The sequence below is a fragment of the Oncorhynchus tshawytscha genome, linkage group LG14 (genome assembly GCF_018296145.1).
Source record: "Oncorhynchus tshawytscha isolate Ot180627B linkage group LG14, Otsh_v2.0, whole genome shotgun sequence".
NCBI lineage: Eukaryota > Metazoa > Chordata > Actinopteri > Salmoniformes > Salmonidae > Oncorhynchus > Oncorhynchus tshawytscha.
Window position 1 is genome coordinate 16,545,475 of NC_056442.1, and position 21,703 is coordinate 16,567,177.

Genomic DNA, 21,703 nt, shown 5'->3' on the forward strand with positions numbered 1-21,703 from the left:
ATTAGAGAGATGGAGAAAACAGGCTCATAGTAATCTCATTTTGGTAATCAGAAACAGTGCAAGGTACATCTCAGCAAAGTCTACTTCTACTTCTATACATACTGTATACAATGGCTTATGACTGTTGTGAATTCATGCACTAAATCAACGCATGCAGATGTCTGTCATTAAGAAGAGCTGAGAATACTCACACGTCAGAACAGTAGGCATTAGAGCAGCAAACATGAGGAAGAGCATGGAGAAGAAGAGGAAGCCGGAGTTGCTGAGCACTTTCTTGGCATCGTTGCCGATGCCCAGATAGAGCAGGCCAATCAGAATCCCAATCCCAATGTGAGAGGTGATTCTTAGGTGAGTCAGCACCTGTAGGACCAGAAAAGTCGGAGAAAAAAAAAGTTTATATATATTCCTATCCATTGTGCTTTTGCTATTATTCTTCTGTTATTATTTTCATATGCTTTTAATTTTATTAATGTGTTTGGGGTTCATTATGTAACATTTGGTTATTTTAAAGGGAGGCGGAAGCTGTTGCAGTACAAAATCAAATCAGTGTGCGGAAGTATGTCTTACTGTATCTCTAATGATGCATTGAAATGTCCTTTTGAACAGGATGCAGAACTGAGTCAGACAACTGGCCGAGAAACTGTGGCAGCCCTCACCGGAAGGGGAATCCTGAGTGAGTGAGTGAGTGAGTGAGCGAGCGAGAGAGAGAGAGACTGCATAACCTGAAGTGCTTTGACTGAAAATATCACCTCAATGAGATTCTTCATTTCAACCCATTGAGAGCTGTAGTAATACACTAATCCCCCTTTTACCTCCTCAGAAGATTTGTGCCACAGGAAGGGGTTGAGGGGTCCATCATTCATGTCTATCTTGTAGACCTGCTCACATTTCCCCTCCTGCACGGCCTTCACCAAAAGAGCCGTCTGATCACCGTACTCCCCAGACGCCACCTCCATCACTGGGATCAAATGGAGAAAGAGGTACGCATGTCACAGAAACCCCAGTGAATACTGAATGAGGAACCAATCAATCAATCAAATTTATTTATAAAGCCCTTCTTACATCATGTCACAAAATCCTGTACAGAAACCCAGCCTAAAACCCCAAAGAGCAAGCAATGCAGGTGTAGAAGCACGAACCATCTGTAAAGTTATTCTGAGAATTCATTTTCGGATGAACTAATAGATATAGTTTCTAGAATGCTTTATACCACATTTGACTTGTTTCTCATTAAACTGGTTAGAGTTTCTCACCAAAGTCTGCAGGATTGTGGTATGTTGGGCAGTTGAGCCTCAGCTCTCTAAGGTAAGGAACCAGGTTAGGCACTTTCCCTCTGTAGATACACTGGCCCTGGCTAAGGACATACAGCTAGGGAGGGAAACACAGGGGCACAAAGCAATCAGGATACAGTACATTAATTTAGCAGACCATTCATTTAGGGACCATAAGTAATTGCCCCACATGTGTGGCTACTACATACATTTCCAACTGTGATCCTGTGGTTTCATTGGGCCTTTCATAGATTCCCATGCAGTAGGCTTGCTTGAATCCCAGATCTGTTTATGTTATCACGCCAATGGTGTAGGAGTTGGTAAGACAACTCAAACAGATCTGGAACTCAGGCTAGCAGTAGGCCAGGTTGGAGGCTGACCTTGTTGAAGAGCTCAAAGAGCTTGGCGCTGGGCTGGTGGATGGTGCAGATAACGGTGCGGCCACTATAGGCCAGGGCCTTCAGCAGAGACAACACCTGGAAACAGGAGGAACTGTCCAGGCCACTGCAAAACAAGGTATAGGGGCCAAGGTTAGTATATGGTGGACAATGTCAAAACAAAGAATAGATTGGCTTTTGCACACCTAAAGTAACATCTTAGAGATCGTGGAGAAGCAAACAAGTGAAGAGAACTGGGAGAAGAACATTGCATAAACTAGCACTATTTGCCACTTTAATGACACAGCAACATTACAGTCCCTCTTGTCCATGCCTTTCTTGAAGAACTGTTTCTTGGGGGAAAACTTTACCGACAACTAATGTGAGTTGGTACAGAATCCTGTACAGTCCTTTCCATGGCCAGTGTTTGGTTACCCCTCATCCTTTTTTCTACATCTGTTTCAAGGAGCCTGCAATCAACAATTGCTCAGAGTGGGCACAAAGGGGGCTTTCACAATGACTAACATTAGCTACTTAAGTTAACGTTCTTGTTTGTGATCTAATGGTCCTACCACTGGGCACTGATATGAATCATGTCAGTAATTTTGAGCAGGTGAGAAGATTCTTTGGATTGGGAGTGTGTAATCACAGTGCAGTTAACCAGCTGAGAGAGAGGATAAAAGAGGCAGATGAAGTGTCGGTCTTAGAAGGCATCAGAGGATTGGACATGAGGAATAAATCCCTTTAGGAGACGCTGCATGCTGTTGCTCTCAAAAACAGTTTCTCCTTCTTGATTGATTGAGAAGTCATTGAAAATCAAATTAAATATTTTCTAGAATATTGAATTGGAATTGCAGGTTACTTCATGAATTGGCTGACTTGAATTCAAATTGACCCCAACCCTGTTTCAGCATAATACAAAAATCCCTATAAAAATCTGTCCGTTTAAGCTAGAGATAGCTGTATTTGCATTGGATGTGTCTCAATCCACTGCATCTGCCAATGTCACACTTCCCTATCTGCAGTGAAAGGTAACAGAGCTGGAGAGGTGTTTGTCAGACCATGAGACATTCCAAAAACTGGTATTTTCACAAAATCGTCTTGTATTATGACCACCGGCGAAAGTAGAATGTCAATCTTGGTGGGGCTAACTCAAAACATATTTTTTAGATGCAAGCCACTACACACAACAAAGCCACTACACAACACAACACAACATTAAACAATACATTAATTGAACTATAACGGTGACAAATGTCACCCACAAACTGTTAGGGCCAACACCTTACCACTGTTACACCTGGCTATCAGAGGAGCCTTGTCTGGTAACGAAACAGTTCATTCAGCCTTATTTACTGCCTTTAAAAAAAACATAGCTGATATGTCTGACTTGCTGAAACAAATTTGATTTTTTACTGACAATTACAACTATGGCATAATGGGACGGTGAGCGGATAAGAGGCTAAATGTAATTTTGATTAAGACGTTAATGAGTGAACTAGTCATATTTGTTCAGCACTTTTGAAATGTACAGCGACAGAATTCAGAACATGGGTCATTCTTACAGTATTCTCTGTGTACACCAAGTCAGAACCATAGGAAAAATAAAGGGGGAATATAAGCAGACAATGAAAGCTCTTACAATATTCGATGATGACATTTCTCTAAAACATTCTATAGGCTAAATGGGGAAAAGGGACCAGATTATTGGGGTGAGGCACATGGCACAACATAAACTTAGTATGACTTTCTTAGCTACAGTACCCCTGGCATATAACATAATTTATGCAGCAGCATACAAAGCATTTTTGGACTCACCTTGTTGTGCTGTGCTCACTTGAACAGGAAGGTGGTGTGGCGGTCCTTCGTGGGCAAATTTTGTCATCAAAGTCTATCATTCTCTGGATTTAAGGTGCTTTCAAGACAACTAGGAATTCTAAAAAAACAAGGTTGAATCATGATGTTAGTGATCTTCAGGTCGGAGCTCAAATAAGAGGCCAGAGTCCACGACTTGGAATTCCGAGTTGGATGACCATTCAAATTGTATTTTCCTAGTCGGAGCTCGTTTTTTCAAGAGTTCCCAGTTGTCTTGAAATCACTGAAGTCTGAGATTTCCCATTTCCGAGTTTCCAGTTGTTTTGAAAGCGGCAGAAGTCACGCTGGATCTATTTAAACTTGTAAAAGAAACCCTAAAACCCAGACTTGGACCACACATCCCAATCCACTGAATAGCAGGCTAGTGGGTGTTTTGCAATGCCTGCTGTTAGCCACTGATTCCCTCCAAACCACTCATTGTTGAATTTTCGATTTTACATCTTGTTGTGTAATGTTTATGTCCAATGGCTGATGAGCACCGATACGTTTTATCTATAATTTATATTTATTTGACAAGGATTGAAAAGGATTTGCTTCGCTCCGTATTTTCTGCTGGTTACCCCACCACCACCACCACAGAAAGCACTAAGATAGGCTGAAACACCTGCATTTTGGAGCTGCCTGACTCAAGAAAGCAAAAAAGAGACATGCGGCTTTAGAAACTAAATTCTTAATTTTTGATATTGTTTGCAAACTGATATGTGACATGTAATCAATGCCAATATAACATGTAAAACAGGCCATTCAGAGACCCACCTGTTTAGCTGGCAACGGGTCGCCGCTGATTATGAACAATGTTCCCTCTAAACTGCGCATGTGCGCGGTCGCACACTTCCTCCAGGACTGCCACACAGAAGAAATGCCAGGCCGCCCAGAGATACTGTGTCTGTTACTTGAACTCTGTGAAGCCTTTATTTGGGCTGCATTTTCAAAGTTCATGATATTTTCCGCATTGACTTTTCTTCATGTCTTAAAGTAATGATGGACTGTCATTTCTCTTTGCTTATTTGAGCTGTTCTTGCCATAATATGGACGTGGTCTTTTACCAAATAGGGCTATCTTCTGTATACCACCCCTATCTTGTCACAACACAACTGATTGCCTCAAACGCAAATGAACTTTTAACAAGGCACACCTGTGAATTGAAATGTATTCCAGGTGACTCACTCAGAACATTGAACCTCAAGAGGCTGAAGAAATTCGGCTTGTCACCAAAAGCACTCACAAACTTCTACAGATGCACAATCGAGAGCATTCCTGTCGGGCTGCATCACCGCCTGGTATGGCAACTGCTCCGCCCACAACCGTAAGGCTCTCCAGAGGGTAGTGAGGTCTGCACAACGCATCACCGGGGGCAAACTACCTGCCTTCCAGGACACCTACACCACCCGATGTCACAGGAAGGCCATAAAGATCATCAAGGACAACAACCACCCGAGCCTGTTCACCCCGCTATCACCCAGAAGGCGAGGTCAGTACAGGTGCATCAAAGCTGGGACCGAGAGACTGAAAAACAGCTTCTGTCTCAAGGCCATCAGACTGTTAAACAACTAACATTGAGTGGCTGCTGCCAACACACTGACTCAACTCCAGCCACTTTAATAATGGGAATTGATGGGAAATAATGTAAAATATATCACTAGCCACTTTAGACAATGCTACCTAATATAATGTTTACATACCCTAGATTATTCATCTCATATGTATACATATATACTGTACTCTATATCATCTACTGCATCTTTATGTAACACATGTATCACTAGCCACTAACTATGCCACTTTGTTTACATACTCATCTCATATGTATATACTGTACTCAATACCATCTACTGTATCTTGCCTATGCTGCTCTGTACCATCACTCATTCATACATCTTTATGTACATATTCTTTATCCCCTTACACTTGTGTCTATAAGGTAGTAGTTTTGGAATTGTTAGCTAGATTACTTGTTGGTTATTACTGCATTGTCGGAACTATAGAAGCACAAGCATTTCGCTACACTCGCATTAACATCTGCTAACCATGTGTATGTGACAAATAAAATTTGATTTGATTTTCATGAAGCTGGTTGAGAGAATGCCAAGAGTATGCAAAGCTGTCATCAAGGCAAAGGGTAGCTACTTTAAATAATGTATTTTGATTTGTTTAACACTTTTTTGGTTACTAAATGATTCCATGCATGTTATTTAATAGTTTTGATGTCTTCACAGTGTAGAAAATAGTAAAAAATAAAGAAAAACCCTTGAATGAGTAGGTGTGTCCAAACTTTTGACTGGTACTGTACATGCCGGTTGTTTTGCTCTAGGACGCCCACAGCGTTACAAGACTCGTTTGAAGGTCCCCCGGTACCATTTGAAAACATGTATGGAAGTAAACAGTATATGGAGACTGTTTAGTGCCTAAAATAAGAGGTTAAATACATGTAAAAAAATTAATATATATATCAGGAAAAGTGTATATATATATATATATATAATTTTCCTGATCTTTCTTCTATCTCTCAGATATAGAACAGACACTTCAGAACAAACCTCCTTTAGAGTTTTGGGGGGGGGGACTATCTGTTATTCCATGTAGTAAACCTGTTATTCAATGTGTTTGTATGGGCTAATAGCAGTAATGCCAAATAAAACATTTAATCAAATATTTTTTTAATAAAAAATGTCGATACTTCAAGGGGTCTGAAAATTCAAAATGAAATAGGATAATGAATCTTGGTATGATCTTTTTAAAACAATTCCACATAGCTTAAACTCCTGTCTGTGCCAATGTCAAGAATCACCATATCATGTTTTAGCCAACACCATGTTTGAAAATAAGGAGGCATTTACTCAGTGATGTGTTGTGTTTGCCCCAAGCATAAGGCTCTGCTTTTTGGCCAAAAAGTGTATCCCTTTGCAGTATTCATTTAGTGCCATGTCTATTTTTACGCTGTATATTTGCATTCTTCTTTATACTCACACATTTAGGTCATTATTGCGGCGTCACTACTATGTTGTTGATCCATCCTCAGTTTTCCCCTATCACAGCCATTGAAATCTGTAGCTATTTTAAAATCACCAATGGCCTCATGGTTACATCCCTAAGCAGTTTCCTTCCTGTCCTGCAAGCTCAGTTCAGAAGGAGGACGGAATCTTTAATGCGTCTGGGTGATTACTACACCATTCACAGCATAATTAACTTGACCATGCTTAAAGATATATTCAAATGTCTGATTTGTTATTGTTACCCACCTACCAATCACTGTCCTTCTTTATTAGGCTTTCAAAAAATATCCCTGGTCTTTGTAGTTTAATCTGGGTGTGAAATGCAATACTTGACTGAAGGACCTTACAGATGTTGTATGTATGGGGGACAGAGGGAGGGGTAGTCATTCAAAAATCACATCAAACCATATTCCTAATCCCAGGCAACAAAAACAACAAATGTACTTTACTGTAAGGTCATTTTCACCCTCGATTTATCACAGTGCCAAGAGACAATTTAGTGTGCGCTTCAGGAGTAAGGCAAATCCATACAGATTGTACAAATCGAAACCAAAGGAAGATAAAAGGCTGCTTTTTGGCCATTAAGGACTTTGGGACTCATCTGTGCCCCTGATGAGATTCAGTCTTTCCTAACCAGAAGCCAACTGGGAGAAACGATATTCAATTGCATCCTCTTTTCCAAAAGAGGATAGGTTAACCTTGGAATTGTCTTTCAGATTTATTTTGGTGGGGACACTGTCGTAGCAGAATCAGAATTATTTAGGTAACATTTATAAGTAAAATGTTTTATTCATTTTATTGCATGCTTATGTGAGATATGTCATTAGAATGTCTATTTTTGGATAATAGTGTTGGCCGGTTGCAGTTATCTGTTCTCTGTCAGGGTTCAGTTACTTGGGCCACAGAAAGGGGAGAGGTCAAGCTTGTCTTCATATGTAAACATATCTTTTAAACCATGTGAAGGGGTGATTGAGGGGGAACCAATTATCTCTTGGCTCCACAATGTCTGTGTGCCAGTCACTGTGTCTCTGTGATCTTGTCCAGAAGGGGTGTATTTGATATATGCTAGTGGATGAGGTAATGTCTTGGTACTATGTTGTACCAAGAACGAGAAGTAGAATCTCGTTTTAGGAGAGCAAACTGAACGATAATGTATAGCTAATGCTGTCTGGCTATGGGATACTCCTCTCTCAAGTAAAGTCTTCCTTTGTAATGTTCCTAAGATCTGTTATTCATCATGTGAGTTGAGATGGGTGTCTTGGCTATAAATGATACTAAGAACTGTTTTGTAAGCACTCTCAGAGAATTCATTGATAGACACTGAATTGATCTGAGAGTCACAGGGTTGTGATGGAGCTTATAATAATTAAAGATGGACTTTATGATAACTCTGACTTGTGTGGTGGTTTGGTCTCATGATTTGGTAAATTACAGGACATTTCCACTACAACACAAACAAGACAGAAAAAAACACACAAAAAGCACCTACACTCAACAACGACGTTGTATTGCCTGTACATCTCATGAAAGAATAGCATTGACTCTAAATATGGACTTTAGAGTGTGCTTAGGCCGTGGCACGTTATTATAATCCATTGTCACGTCAGGACTTTCCTTGCCACTGACACATTATGCATGTGTTCTATACGATGTACAATAGGACCTTCTGACCTGGTGGGCTCATCAAAGAACATGATGGGAGGGTTGTTGACAAGCTCTAGGGCGATGGCCAGCCTTTTCCTCTGCCCCCCTGAAAGATGTGACGTTCGAGTTTTCGCACACTCAAGCAGGCCCAGGGCCGTCAGGATCTCCCTCACCTTATAAAAACAACACAGGAAGGTTACAAACACCTACATTGCATTCGGAAAGTATTCAGACCCCTTCCCATTTTTCGCATTTTGTTACATTACACCCTTATTCTAAAATACTTTTTTGCTCTCATTAATAATGACAAAGTGATAAGAGGTTTTTAGATATGTTTGCAAATTTATTAAAAATTAAAAACAGAAATACCTTATTTACATATTCAGTATTCAGACCCTTTTCTATGAGACATGACATGAGCTCAGGTGCATCCTGTTTCCTTTGATCATCCTTGAGATGTTTCTACAACTTGATTGGAGTCCACCTGTGGTAAATTCAATTGATTGGACATGATTTGGAAAGACACAGACCATGCATGTCAGAACAAAAACCAAGCCATGAAGTCGAAGGATTTGTCCTTAGAGGTCTGAGACAGGATTGTGTGCCGTGGCACAGATCTGGGGAAGTGTACCAAAATATTTCTTCTGTATTGAAGCTCCATAAGAACACAGTGGCCACTATCATTCTTAGATGGAAAAAGTTTGGAACCACTGTCGTGATGTTTGTATTATTAATGTGACGACTGCTATTCATTGAATAATAAACTATGTTTACAATTACTTAATTAAAGTAATCAGGTAACCATGAACTCAACCTGGGGCACCATGGGAAAAGTTTGTTTAATAAAGTTACTGTTTCCCAAATTAGCTAAAAAAATATCAGACTATCGATATCATAGCAGTAACTAATTAATTAATTTCCTAATCAGTCTCATTCTGAACGTCGCATAATTCGTAAATCTGCACAAACCCGGGTCTCACTAAATCATTCCGTACCACACCAGTTGAGTTGATAATTTATTTACTAACAAGCTAGATGATAATATAAGATACACATACATAAACAGTCTAGGTCATTGGTTAGAACTTCATACAATGGCAACAGGTCTCTAGCAGACCAACACAATATGACACGTTACACAAAATGGAGATTTAAAGAAAGAAACAGAGAGAGAGAGAGAGGGAGAGAGAGTGCACGTGAGAAAAGCACACTTGGATACATTTGTAAACTATGCTTAGTTTAGCCCTAACACCTTGCCCCGAACTGTCGCTCTTATGGGTCAGAATTATAATGAATGTATTTACTTGTTGAAGGTCTCCATTAGGTATTTATTTCGATGGCTGAGTCTCCTTCTGATTGTCCACCCGATGTCACAATGTCCTTTTTCTTGGTTGTCTGTTTCCTTGCGTTCTGTGAGAGTGGGCTTCTGAGGAGGCTAATCAGCCGTGTAGACGTTCCCAGCTTGGGTAGGAGGGCCGTGTAGACAACCAATGACTTGAAGAGAATAACCCGGTTGGTCCTTCTTGAATTCACCTTCTTAGATATAACAATTAACCGTAGCCTTGATTGTTAAGAGGTTCCTATGTCCTCTTCCTCGTGTTGTGTTTTGGGGTCACAACTAGTTGTGGACCCCGGCTGCAGCAAGCGGTCAACTTAGTCTGGTATGTAAAATTCTTAACTTACATGTTTCATACCCTCGGGTCACAAAGGGGCATTTCTGCCTTTATGGCATGCTCTCTGGGTTCCCTGGGGCGTGGCTCAATACAAGGCAAGGTATTAGAACAAGGTTTAGACAACTAAACATCAAAGTTCATCTTTACAAAAACATTCTCTTTGATCTGTATATTTTCTACACAATGCACAGTATGTAAAAATCATGTACATATTATAAAAACTCTTCAAGTTACAATGTTTTCATTATAACGTCGTCATTTAACTTATAATAACATAACAAAAACAACATTTATTTTTATATTTCATCTATCATTGTTACCACCAATTCGGCTGATGAAATATAATGTCCCAAAGTCTATTTATTGCATGTTACAGTTCTGAGGTAGATTATCCAGAAGGCCCACACAGACATTCCAGCCCCAAACACTAACAGAACACAGGATTCGTCGGCTGCCTTAAGATTTACAGTTGGTGGGAGGTGTCATAACCCCCCTCCCATTTATACCTCTCCCCCTCTGCGGGAGTGAGAGATTTCTCTGTAGAACTGTCATCCATGGTAACCTGATCCTTACAGGCCAGTCATGACACCACCAAGACTCTTCCTAAAGCTGGCCGCCCGGCCAAACTGAGCAATTGGGTGAGAAGGGCAATTGGTCGGGAAGGTGACCAAGAACCCGATGGTCACTCTGACAGAGCTCCAGACTTCCTCTGTGGAGATTGACAAACCTTCCAGAAAGACAACCATCTTTGCAGCACTCCACCAATCAGGCCTTTATGGTAGAGTGGCCAGATGGAAGTCACTCCTAAGTAAAAGGCACATGGCAGCCTGCTTGGAGTTTGCCAAAAGGCACCTAAATAACTTCTTATGGGCAACATTCGGTGAAATTGCAGAGCGCAAAATTCAAACTACAGAATTATAAATATTTAACTTTCATAAAATCACAAGTGTAATACATCAAAATAAAGCTTAACTTCTTGTTAAGTCAGCCGCTGTGTCAGATTTCAAAAAGGCTTTAAGGCGAAAGCACACCATGCGATTATCTGAGGACAGCGCCCTGCATACAAAAGCATGAAAAACATATTTCAACCAGGCACGTGCGACACGAAAGTCAGAAATAGCAATATAATAAATGCCTTACCTTTGATGATCTTCTTCTGTTGGCACTCCAAAAGGTCCCAGTTACATCACAAATGGGCCTTTTGTTCGATAATGTCCTTCTTTATATCCATAAAAACTCAGTTTAGCTGGTGTGTTTCAGTCAATAATCCACCCAGTTTCCCTCCATCAAAATGCATACAAAATTAATCCCAAACGTCACTAATAAACTTTTACAAACAAGTCAAACAACGTTTATAATCAAACCTTAGGTACCCTAATACGTAAATAAACGATCAAATTTAAGATGGAGAATCGTTATTGTCTTTACCAGAAAAAAATACCAAGGAACGCGCAATTCCACGCGCTTGGAAACACTACAGGCAAAATGGGAGCCACCTAGAAAAACTACAATTTCTGGTTAATTTTTCCAAAAACCAGCATTAAACTCTTTCTAAAGACTGTTGACATCTAGTGGAAGCCCTAGGAACTGCAATCTGGGAGGACTTCACTTTATAATAAAAGTGACAGCCATTGAAAACAGTGGTAGTGTAACGGTTTTCTTCCGTTGAAGGAGAGGAGGAACAAAATGCAGCGTGGTTAGTGTTCAGCATGTAGACGATAAATGAGAACACCACAAAATACAAAACAACAAATGTGAAAACCGAAACAGTCCTATCTGGTGCATAGACACAAAGACAGAAGACAATCTCCCACAAAATACCCAAAGAACATGGCTGCCTAAATATGGTTCCCAATCAGAGACAACGATAAGCACCTGCCTCTAATTGATCAATCTAGGCAACCATAGACTTACATAAACACCTAGAAAGGACACACCCTATAAACATACAAAACCCCTAGACTAGACCAGACAAAACACATAAATCCCCCATGTCACACCCTGACCTAACCAAAATAATAAAGAAAACAAAGATAACTAAGGCCAGGGCGCGACAGGTAGGCTGAATTTTTTATGGGGTGGTGGTGGTTTGTCCTCGGGGTTTCGCCTGCCATATCAGTTCTGTTATACTCACAGACATAATATTAACAGTTTTATTATATGCATATCCTAGCTTCTGGGCCTGAGTAACAGGCAGTTTACTTTGGGCAATCTTTTCATCCGGATGTGAAAATACTGCCCCCTACCCAAGAGAGGTTAAAGACTCTCAGACCATGAGAATCAAGATGATCTGTTCTGACGAAACCAAGATTGAATTCTTTGGCCTGAATGCCAAGTGTCACGTCTGAAGGAAACCTGGCACCATCCCTACGGTGAAGCATAGTGGTGGCTGTGGGGATGTTTTTCGGCGGCAGGGACTGGGAGACTAGTCAGGATCGAGGGAAAGACGAACAGAGCAAAGTACAGAGAGATCCTTAATGAAAACCTGATCCAGAGCTCTCAGGACCTCAGACTGGGGCGAAGGTTCACCTTCCAACAGGACAATGACCCTTAGCACTATGGTGCCGAAATTACAAGATTATGTTATAGTACTGTTATTACATCAAATGGTTGTTTTATGCAATAGAATAGGGTTCTTAGAACTCTATTGTGTCTGTGTGAATTGAGAAGAGCTTTTGAGATTTAACTCTGGTAATTGGGCAGCAGGTAGCCTAGATCAAATCCCCGAGCTGACAACGTAAAAAATATGCAGCTGAACAAGGCAATAACCCACTGTTCCTAGACCGTCATTGAAAATAAGAATTTGTTCTTTACTGAATTGCCTAGTTAAATAAAGGTCAAATTTAAATTGATTTGTGATGCCTTTGGTGATAAATCGAAGGAGCCATATTCCATTCATGTGAGGAAGATGGCTCCGGTCTGACTGAGCCTGCAATTCATAGACTGAAATGGTGTTTGTGTATTATGAGGTACCAGAGAGAGATGGCTCGGGTATGGAAAATGATGAGGGGAAACTTGTCTTAGGTGCCAAACTCTGTGCAATAAGAACAGTCTTCATAGCAAATGCTGTATGGCTGGGGGATACTCCTTTCTCATATATCAAGTCTCACCGTGTGACCCATTCCACATATCTGTTGTTTGTCATGTAAACTAAGGGGTGTAGAATGGCGCCAGAGAGGAGATGGCTGGCATTTTAAGTGCTCCTAACCACCTGTGCTATTTTGTTAGCTTTTTTGCATTGTTTGTAACTTATTTTATAACGTATTTTGTACATAATGTTGCTGCTACCGTCTCCTATGACCAAAAATAACTTCTGGACATCAGAACAGCGATTACTCACCTCGAACTAGAATTAATCAAATGGCCACTGGACTATTTACATTGACCCCCCCCCCCCACATTGGGGTTTTAGGCTGGGTTTCTGTACAGCAGTTTGAGATATCAGCTGATGTAAGAAGGGCTTTATAAATACATTTGATTTGATTTGATTTGTCCCATATGGGGCGGCAGGGTAGCCTAGTGGTTAGAGCATTGGACTAGTAACCGAAAGGTTGCAAGTTCAAATCCCCGAGCTAACAAGGTACAAAATCTGTCGTTCTGCCACTGAACAGGCAGTTAACCCACTGTTCCTAGGCCGTCATTGAAAATAAGAATTTGTTCTAAAGCCTGTTAAAGACAGGGCTGAATACTGCCCCCTTTGGAGGAATTGTGTGCCCATAGTAAACAGAAAAAAAATCTGTCAAAAATTGCTAATATATGCATATAATAATTATTATTGAATAGAAAACACTCTAAAGCTTCTAAAACCGTTCAAATTATGTCTCTATGTAAAGCAGAACTCTCAGGGCAGCCATTCTCCCAAACTCTCTCTTGGCAACAGAAAAGTTGGGACAACTTTGACGTCATCGCCCCCACCCTTCCCAACCAGCTACAGATCTGGGAACAGTTCCTATCTCTTCAGCGCGATGTCCCCTTTCAGTGGGGCCTGCCATTGTGAGAATCGCACGCTCCCTTGAGTTGCGGGCTGAAACCTCCGGGTCACGCGAAAATACATGCACTTTCATGCGCACGTCGGTTCCGGAGCTCTCTTTGTTCCAAGATTCACCAAACGATGTAGGTTTGTCTGTTCACGCTAAGGATTGTTTTGTATGTTTAGAGCATGCTAAAGCTCGATTCTGCACTTAGTTTGACCAGTTTAGTCGACATATAATATGTAATTTTGAAGTTTTGATGGGCATCCACTAGAATTTTGCCTGCATTTCGACCGGAATTTGTCGTGTTTGATAACCTAAAGACACAGACTTGAAAACCAAACGCAGTTTTTGGTAAGTATAACTCCTTCCACGTCTTCTGATCGAAGAACATCAAAGGTAAGGGAATATTTATGTGTTAATTATGGGTTTCTGTGGACTCCGAGATAGAGGAGACATAATGCTAATTTCTGAGCGCTGTCTCATATTATAGCCTAGTGAACGAATTCTGTAACGTTAAAAATAAATGTAACACAGCGGTTGCATTAAGAAGAAGTGTATCTTTCTAACTATATGTAGAACATGTATATTTAGTCAAAGTTTATGATGTGTATTGCTTGTTATCTGACGTTAGCTCCGGCAGATATCATCATTTCTCCGGACATTTGAGTAGCATTTTTTGAACATGGCGTCATTGTAAACAGAGATTTATGGATATAAATGGCATATTATTGAAAAAAAAACATAAATGTACCGTGTAACATGTCCTATTACTGTCATCTGATGAAGATTTTTAAAAGGTTAGTGAATTATTTTTCTTTTAATCCTGCGGTTGTTGATTGCATATTTTGTTCAACGTGGCTAATTCAAAATAGCTGTGTCTTTGGTGGTGGTTTGACATAAATATGTGCTATGTTTTCGCCGTAAAACATTTTAGAATTCTGACTTGCTGGCTAGATGAACAAGGTGTTTATCTTTCATTTGAGCTATTGGACTTGTTAATGTGTGGAGGTTAAATATTTCTAAGAATATTTTTGCGTTCCATGCGCCACGTCCCAGTTAACGTCGGAAGGGATCGTTCCCAAATGGGAACCCTAACCCGTCCTAGGCCGTCATTGAAAATAAGAATTTGTTCTTAACTGACTTGCCTAGTAAAATAAAGGTAAAATAAAAAATAAAAAATTAATTGTTTTGTACACTGCAGCTACTTGCTGTTTATTATCTATGCATAGTCACTTCACCCCTACCATACACATTGACTCAATATCAGTACCCCTTGTAATATAGCCTCGTTATTGTTATTTTATTGTGTTATTTTTATAATTTTTTACTTTAGTTTATTTGGTAAATATTTTCTTAACTCTTTATTGAACTGCACTTTTGGTTAAGGGCTTATAAAGTAAGCATTTCACGGTAAGATCTACACTTGTTGTATTCGGCGCATGTGACAAATAAAGTTTCTCACATGCAGGTGCAGGTGTTTGTACACACGCATATACACACACTCTCATTCAAATAAACACATACAAGAACACACACATAGATGTAATAGTGCCAGACATGCACACAAACATATAAAGTAGGCCCTGCTGTTACGATTTCAGTTGTCCTTGATGTCCTTTGTTTTAAATTAATTAATTTTTTATTTGTATTTTTTTTGCATTGTTGTTTGCTCATTTCTTCTGTCTTTTCCTTTTTTCTCTTTAGTTAAATCGCTTGGTTGTTGGTGCATTGGGGGGTTCTTGGGGGTGGGGAATGGAATTCATTGTATTTTTTTTCCATGGGGGGGCTGAGGGAGGGATCTCGAATTGTTGAGGGACAGCTATTGGGGAACTGTGGGAGGATCTTGGAGGGTTCGGGTTTCACAAGATTGTGATCATGAAAAAGGAAGCTATGACATATTTTATATCACTATCATGCACACGCACTCTCACACATAAGGATGGCTCTGTTGTGGAAAGATTGATACATGTAACAAAGCGTCTTGTTTGTCCTTCATGTTCTAATACTTTAATGTTACCCCTTCCTTGTGTTTTTTGTTATAAATAATATTTTTTTAATTAATTTTTTATTTAAAATTCAAAATAAATTAAGTTTGATTTGATCTTTGCCATATAAAAGATCTTGGTATTCTTTGTGTTGGGGCTGTCACGAATCCCGCTTCCTGAGTCTGTGTTTGCCTGTGTTTCTGTCCTGGAGTGTGTTTCCGGTGTCCTGGAACGCATCCTGTCTGGTTGCCGGGCGAATTAGCTTGTTGGGAGATCGATGTTCACCCGCACCTGTATCCCATCAGTAATCTGCACACCTGTCCTGATCATCACCTCTCCCCTTCAAAAGCTCTGACCTGACATCCATTCCCTGCCGGATCGTTAGCCATGAACAGTATGTGGTGCCATAGTATCAGCCTCAAGTTGGATAGAATTTGTTTTGTTGTTTTTTACGTATTGCTTGCCTTAAACTTACCTCCGTTTGTTCTGTCTTCAGTTACTCACTCGGATCATTTACCCCATTCCCGCCTGGTCGGAGGAGGATTCCGCTACCCCATTGGATCCACCTATTTACTCCCATCAACTCACCACCGCTGCCCGCTATGCCACCTGGATATATCTACCCATTCACATTCACTTGTAAATAAATACTCACCTTCTTCCTACTCTCCTTGTCCTGGTCTGCTTCTGGGTTCGATTTTGAAAGAACGTGACAGAACGATCCGGCCAAGGATGAACCCAGCGGACCTGGACTCCGTTTGCCATGCCATTACCCAGCAGGGGAAGACATTGGGACAACACAAGACGGCGCTACAGGAGATAGCGGGTTCAATCCAGAACTTATCTGCTAGCTTGACACAAATCCAGGATCAGCTCAGTTTGCCGGTGATTCATTCACCACCTGTTTCACCCATCTCACCTGCCGTGTCTGGTGCGGTTTCCTTCCGTGAACCCAAGGTACCGACGCCTGATAAATATGAGGGGGATTTGGGAAGATGCCGTTCTTTTCTTATGCAGTGTGGGTTAGTGTTTGATCTGCAGCCCCATTCTTACGCCACTGACAAGGCTAGGATAGCCTTTGTTATTGAACTGCTGCGTGGAAGAGCTCTGGAATGGGCTTCAGCCGTTTGGGAACGACAGGAGACCTGCATGGCTTCATACCAGGAGTTCACGGGAGAGATGAGAAAGCTTTTTGACCATCCAGTCCGAGGTAAGGACGCAGCTAAACGTTTGTTCACTCTTCGCCAAGGAGCTCGCAGTGTGGCAGATCAAGTTCAGGACATTGTCTGTGGAGAGTGGTTGGAATGAGGAGTCACTACAAGCGGCTTTTTACCAGGGGTTGTCGGAGCAACTCAAGGACGAGCTGATATCCTATCCAGAGCCTAGTGATCTAGACAGCTTGGTCCCCTTAGCTATTCGGGTAGATAATAGAGTCCGAGAGATCTGAGACTCGGTTATCAATCTGAGACTCGGTTACCATTCGGGTCAGGAAGTGGACAAGAACGGGTTGATCATTTTCCTTCACACGGGATTAGTGGAGGAGTCTTGCCGCCAGATCCTGAACCTATGCAAGTGGGGCGGCACGGGTTAACTAAGGGCGAGCGCCAACGTAGACGTGAGACCAACAGCTGCCTCTACTGTGGTAGCTCGGGACATTACATCTCCGTTTGTCCTCAGCGCCCGTAAACTGCTCGGCTCGTTAAGTTTGGGAGGTTTGTTAGCGAGCCAGTTTCAACCTCTCAAGAGCCCTGTCAGACCTCGTTTTCCTGCTACCCTCATAAATAAGAATCAGAGTTTAGCGATTAACGCTTTCATCGATTCAGGTGCCGATGACAGCTTCATTGATGCCGACTTATTGGAACAGCTGGGGCTTTCCAAGGAGCAATTACAGGAAGCCATTGAAGCAACCACTCTGAACGGCAGTATTCTGGCACGGATCACTATGAGGACTGAACCGGTTAAGATGTTGTTGTCGGGGAATCATTCAGAGGTTATTTCTTTTTTCATTTTGCCTTCCCCCCATGTTCCTCTGGTTCTTGGATACCCCTGGCTAAGAGAACACAATCCTTTGTTCGATTGGGTGAGCATTGAGTGCCATGCTAACTGCCTCAGGACTGCCTGTTCTCATGCTGTCCCCAGTCGGGTCAGTGAGTCTGCTCCTCCTGATTTGTCCCTGGTTCCTGAAACATATCACGAGTTGGGTGAGATGTTCAGTAAGCAGAAAGCTCAGTCACTTCCTCCCCACCGACCTTATGATTGTACAATTAAGCTGTTCCCTGGAGCTGCCTTTCCCAAGGGACGGTTATACAGTATTTCTCGACCTGAGCGGGAAGCCCTGGAGACCTACATAAAGGAGTCTCTTGCTGCAGGTCTCATTCGTCCCTCGTCATCACCCCTGGGAGCTGGATTTTTTTTTGTGAGTAAGAAGGATGGCTCTCTTCGACCGTGTATTGATTATCGGGGGTTGAATGATATTACGGTCAAGAACAAGTACCCCTTGCCCTTGATGAGCTCCGCTTTTGATTCTTTACAGGGTGCTACTGTGTTTACGAAGCTTGATCTACGCAATGCGTATCATCTGGTTCGGATCAAAGAGGGGGACGAGTGGTTGACTGGATTCAATACACCTATGGGACATTTCGAGTACCAGGTGATGCCGTTTGGACTTTCCAACGCTCCAGCAGTGTTCCAAGGTTTGGTGAATGACGTGCTGAGGGATATGATCGGTCTGTTTGTGTTCGTTTACCTGGATGACATTCTGATTTTCTCCAAGGAGCTTTCCAGCCACATCCAGCATGTTAAGCAGGTCCTGCAGCGGTTATTGGAGAACCGTCTGTTTGTGAAGGCAGAGAAGTGTGATTTTCACGCCCACACTACATCCTTCCTCGGGTACATCATCTCCAGGGGTGAGATCAAGATGGACCAAGAGAAGGTTCGGGCGGTTCGGGATTGGGCCCGGCCCGGTACGAGATTGCAGCTCCAGAGATTCCTGGGATTTGCAAACTTCTATCGGAGGTTTATCCGTGATTACAGCCGGGTGGCCGCCCCTTTAACTGCTCTGACGTCTTGCACCAGAATTTTCTGTTGGACTCCTGAGGCAGACCGAGCATTTCTGAACTTGAAGAGCCGATTCACCAACGAGCCGATTCTCTCTCAACCTGACACTTCCCGTCAGTTTGTTGTTGAGGTGGACGCGTCTGATGTGGGGGTGGGCGCCATCCTGTCCCAGCGTAGCTCCACTGACGGTAAACTCCATCCCTGCGCCTTCTACTCTTGTCGTCTTTCACCAGCTGAGAGAAACTACGATGTGGGTAACCGGGAGCTTCTCGCTGTGAAGCTTGCCTTGGAGGAGTGGCGTCACTGGTTGGAGGGAGCGGAGCAACCGTTTGTGGTCTGGACTGGCCACAAGAATCTGGCTTACGTGCAATCGGCTAAACGTCTCAACTCCCGTCAGGCCAGGTGGGCTTTGTTTTTTGGACGCTTCAATTTTTCCCTGACGTTCCAACCTGGGTCGAAGAACGGCAAAGCGGACGCCTTGTCCCGGATGTTCTCCAAGACGGATGAGAGTGGGGCCAAGACTGAGACGATTCTTCCCCAGAACCTTGTTGTGGGAGCCGTTACATGGAGGATTGAGGAGGATGTGATGGCGGCCCTTCGGACGCAGCCCGGCCCCGGTAACGGTCCACCCAGTCGGTTGTTCGTGCCTGAGTCGGTCCGTTCTGCTGTTCTTCAGTGGTCCCACGCCAGCAAGATAGCTTGTCACCCTGGCGTTGTTCGGACTATGGCGCTACTGCGCAGACGTTTTTGGTGGCTTGCCATGGGAGAGGATACCCGGAGGTTTGTTGCCGCATGTCCTGTTTGTGCTCAGAACAAAAGTACCAATTGGCCCAGCTCTGGGCTTCTTCACCCCCTACCTATTCCTCGGCGACCTTGGTCGCATCTGGCCCTGGATTTTGTCACGGGATTGCCCCCTTCTGTTGGGAACACGTCATTCTGACTATTGTGGACAGATTCAGCAAGTTTGCTCATTTTGTCCCTCTCTCCAAGCTTCCATCTGCCACGGAGACGTCCGAGATCCTGGTTAGGGAGGTTTTCAGGGTCCACGGATTGCCCAGTGACATTGTTTCTGACCGTGGTCCTCAGTTTACCTCTGCTGTCTGGAGATCCTTCTGTTTGGCCATTGGAGCTACAGTCAGTCTCACTTCTGGATTTCACCCACAATCTAATGGTCAGGCGGAGAGAGCCAACCAGAAGATGGAGTCCACGCTGCGTTGTCTTGTCTCCTCTGATCCCACCTCTTGGTCATCTCAATTACCCTGGGTCGAGTATGCCCATAATACCCTTCCTTCATCTGCCACTGGGATGTCCCCCTTCCAATGCCTGTACGGATACCAACCTCCCTTGTTTCCTTCTCAGGAGAGGGATCTTTCGGTTCCTTCTGTCCAGGCCCACATTCGTCGTTGCCACCGGACCTGGCATCGGGCCAGGAAGGTCCTCCTTAGAGTTTCTGACCGGTATCAGATCCAGGCGAATCGTCGCCGTATTCCTGCTCCCGCTTATACCATCGGAGATAAGGTTTGGTTGGCTACACGGGATCTTCCTCTACGGACTTAGTCGAGGAAACTGTCACCAAAGTTCATTGGTCCGTTTGTGGTGGAGAGAATCATTAACCCTGTTGTGGTCAGACTCAAATTGCCGGCAACGCTTCGAGTACACCCCACCTTTCATGTCTCCTGCCTCAAGCTGGTTCTCCTCAGTCCTCTGTTGCCCCCTCCTCCTTGTCCTCCTCCTTCTCGGATGATCGGAGGTGGTCCTGCCTACACGGTGCGCCGCATAATGGATTCCAGACGGCGGGGTCGAGGTTTCCAATATCTCATGGATTGGGAAGGATATGGTCCAGAGGAGAGGAGTTGGATTCCTCGGCGTCAGATCCTTGATGACGACCTGCTTCGTGACTTCTACCGCCTCCACCCTGGCGCTCCAGGTAGTCCGCCCGGTGGCGTTCGTCGGAGGGGGGGTACTGTCACGAATCCCGCTTCCTGAGTCTGTGTTTGCCTGTGTTTCTGTCCTGGAGTGTGTTTCCGGTGTCCTGTCTGGTTGCCGGGCAAATTAGCTTGTTGGGAGATCGATGTTCACCCGCACCTGTATCCCATCAGTAATCTGCACACCTGTCCTGATCATCACCTCTCCCCTTCAAAAGCTCTGACCTGACATCCATTCCCTGCCGGATCGTTAGCCATGAACAGTATGTGGTGCCATAGTATCAGCCTCAAGTTGGATAGAATTTGTTTTGTTGTTTTTTTCATATTGCTTGCCTTAAACTTACCTCCGTTTGTTCTGTCTTCAGTTACTCACCCGGATCATTTACCCCATTCCCGCCTGGTCGTCGGAGGATTCCGCTACCCCATTGGATCCACCTATTTACTCCCATCAACTCACCACCGCTGCCCGCTACGCCACCTGGATATATCTACCCATTCACATTCACTTGTAAATAAATACTCACCTTCTTCCTACTCTCCTTGTCCTGGTCTGCTTCTGGGTTCGATTTTGAAAGAACGTGACAGGGGCTCTCAACCCAACAGTCAAGAGTGTTGTGTTGACTACCCTCATTATTGCAGAGCACTCAAATCATTCACTTGTGTTTGTGGTGTTACCTGCTTTCCTTATTAATAAGTGAATAAAGATTTAGTTTAAGTAGAATCGTGACTTGTGATAAATTTGTCTGCTCATTTGATAATAAAGAAAAATCACCACAGCGCAGGAGTGTCTTCGGGACAAGTCTCTGAATGTCCTGAGTGGCCCAGCCAGAGCCCGAACATGAACCCAATCGAACATCTCTGAGAACTAAAAATAGCTGTGCAGTGATGCTCCCCATCCAACCTGACAGAGCCTGAGAGGATCTGCAGAG

At 43.0% G+C, this 21,703-nt stretch overlaps 1 protein-coding gene across 3 annotated transcripts in view; it reads right to left on the bottom strand.

The window, feature by feature from the left end:
- Positions 1–21,703, bottom strand: part of LOC112266692 (ATP-binding cassette sub-family G member 1) — a 53,210-nt gene that overhangs the window by 7,358 nt on the left and 24,149 nt on the right. For all 3 annotated transcript variants that reach the window (XR_002955979.2, XM_024444388.2, XM_024444387.2), the window contains exons 6-11: positions 8,188–8,333; positions 1,652–1,775; positions 1,254–1,368; positions 813–958; positions 568–669; positions 192–360 (exon numbers count right to left, since the gene is read on the bottom strand). Coding sequence is in view for 2 of the 3 variants with exons in the window: in XM_024444388.2 (XP_024300156.1) it covers positions 192–360; positions 568–669; positions 813–958; positions 1,254–1,368; positions 1,652–1,775; positions 8,188–8,333 (802 nt within the window). In the remaining variant the exon portion in view is untranslated. The remainder of the gene's footprint in view (positions 1–191; positions 361–567; positions 670–812; positions 959–1,253; positions 1,369–1,651; positions 1,776–8,187; positions 8,334–21,703) is intronic.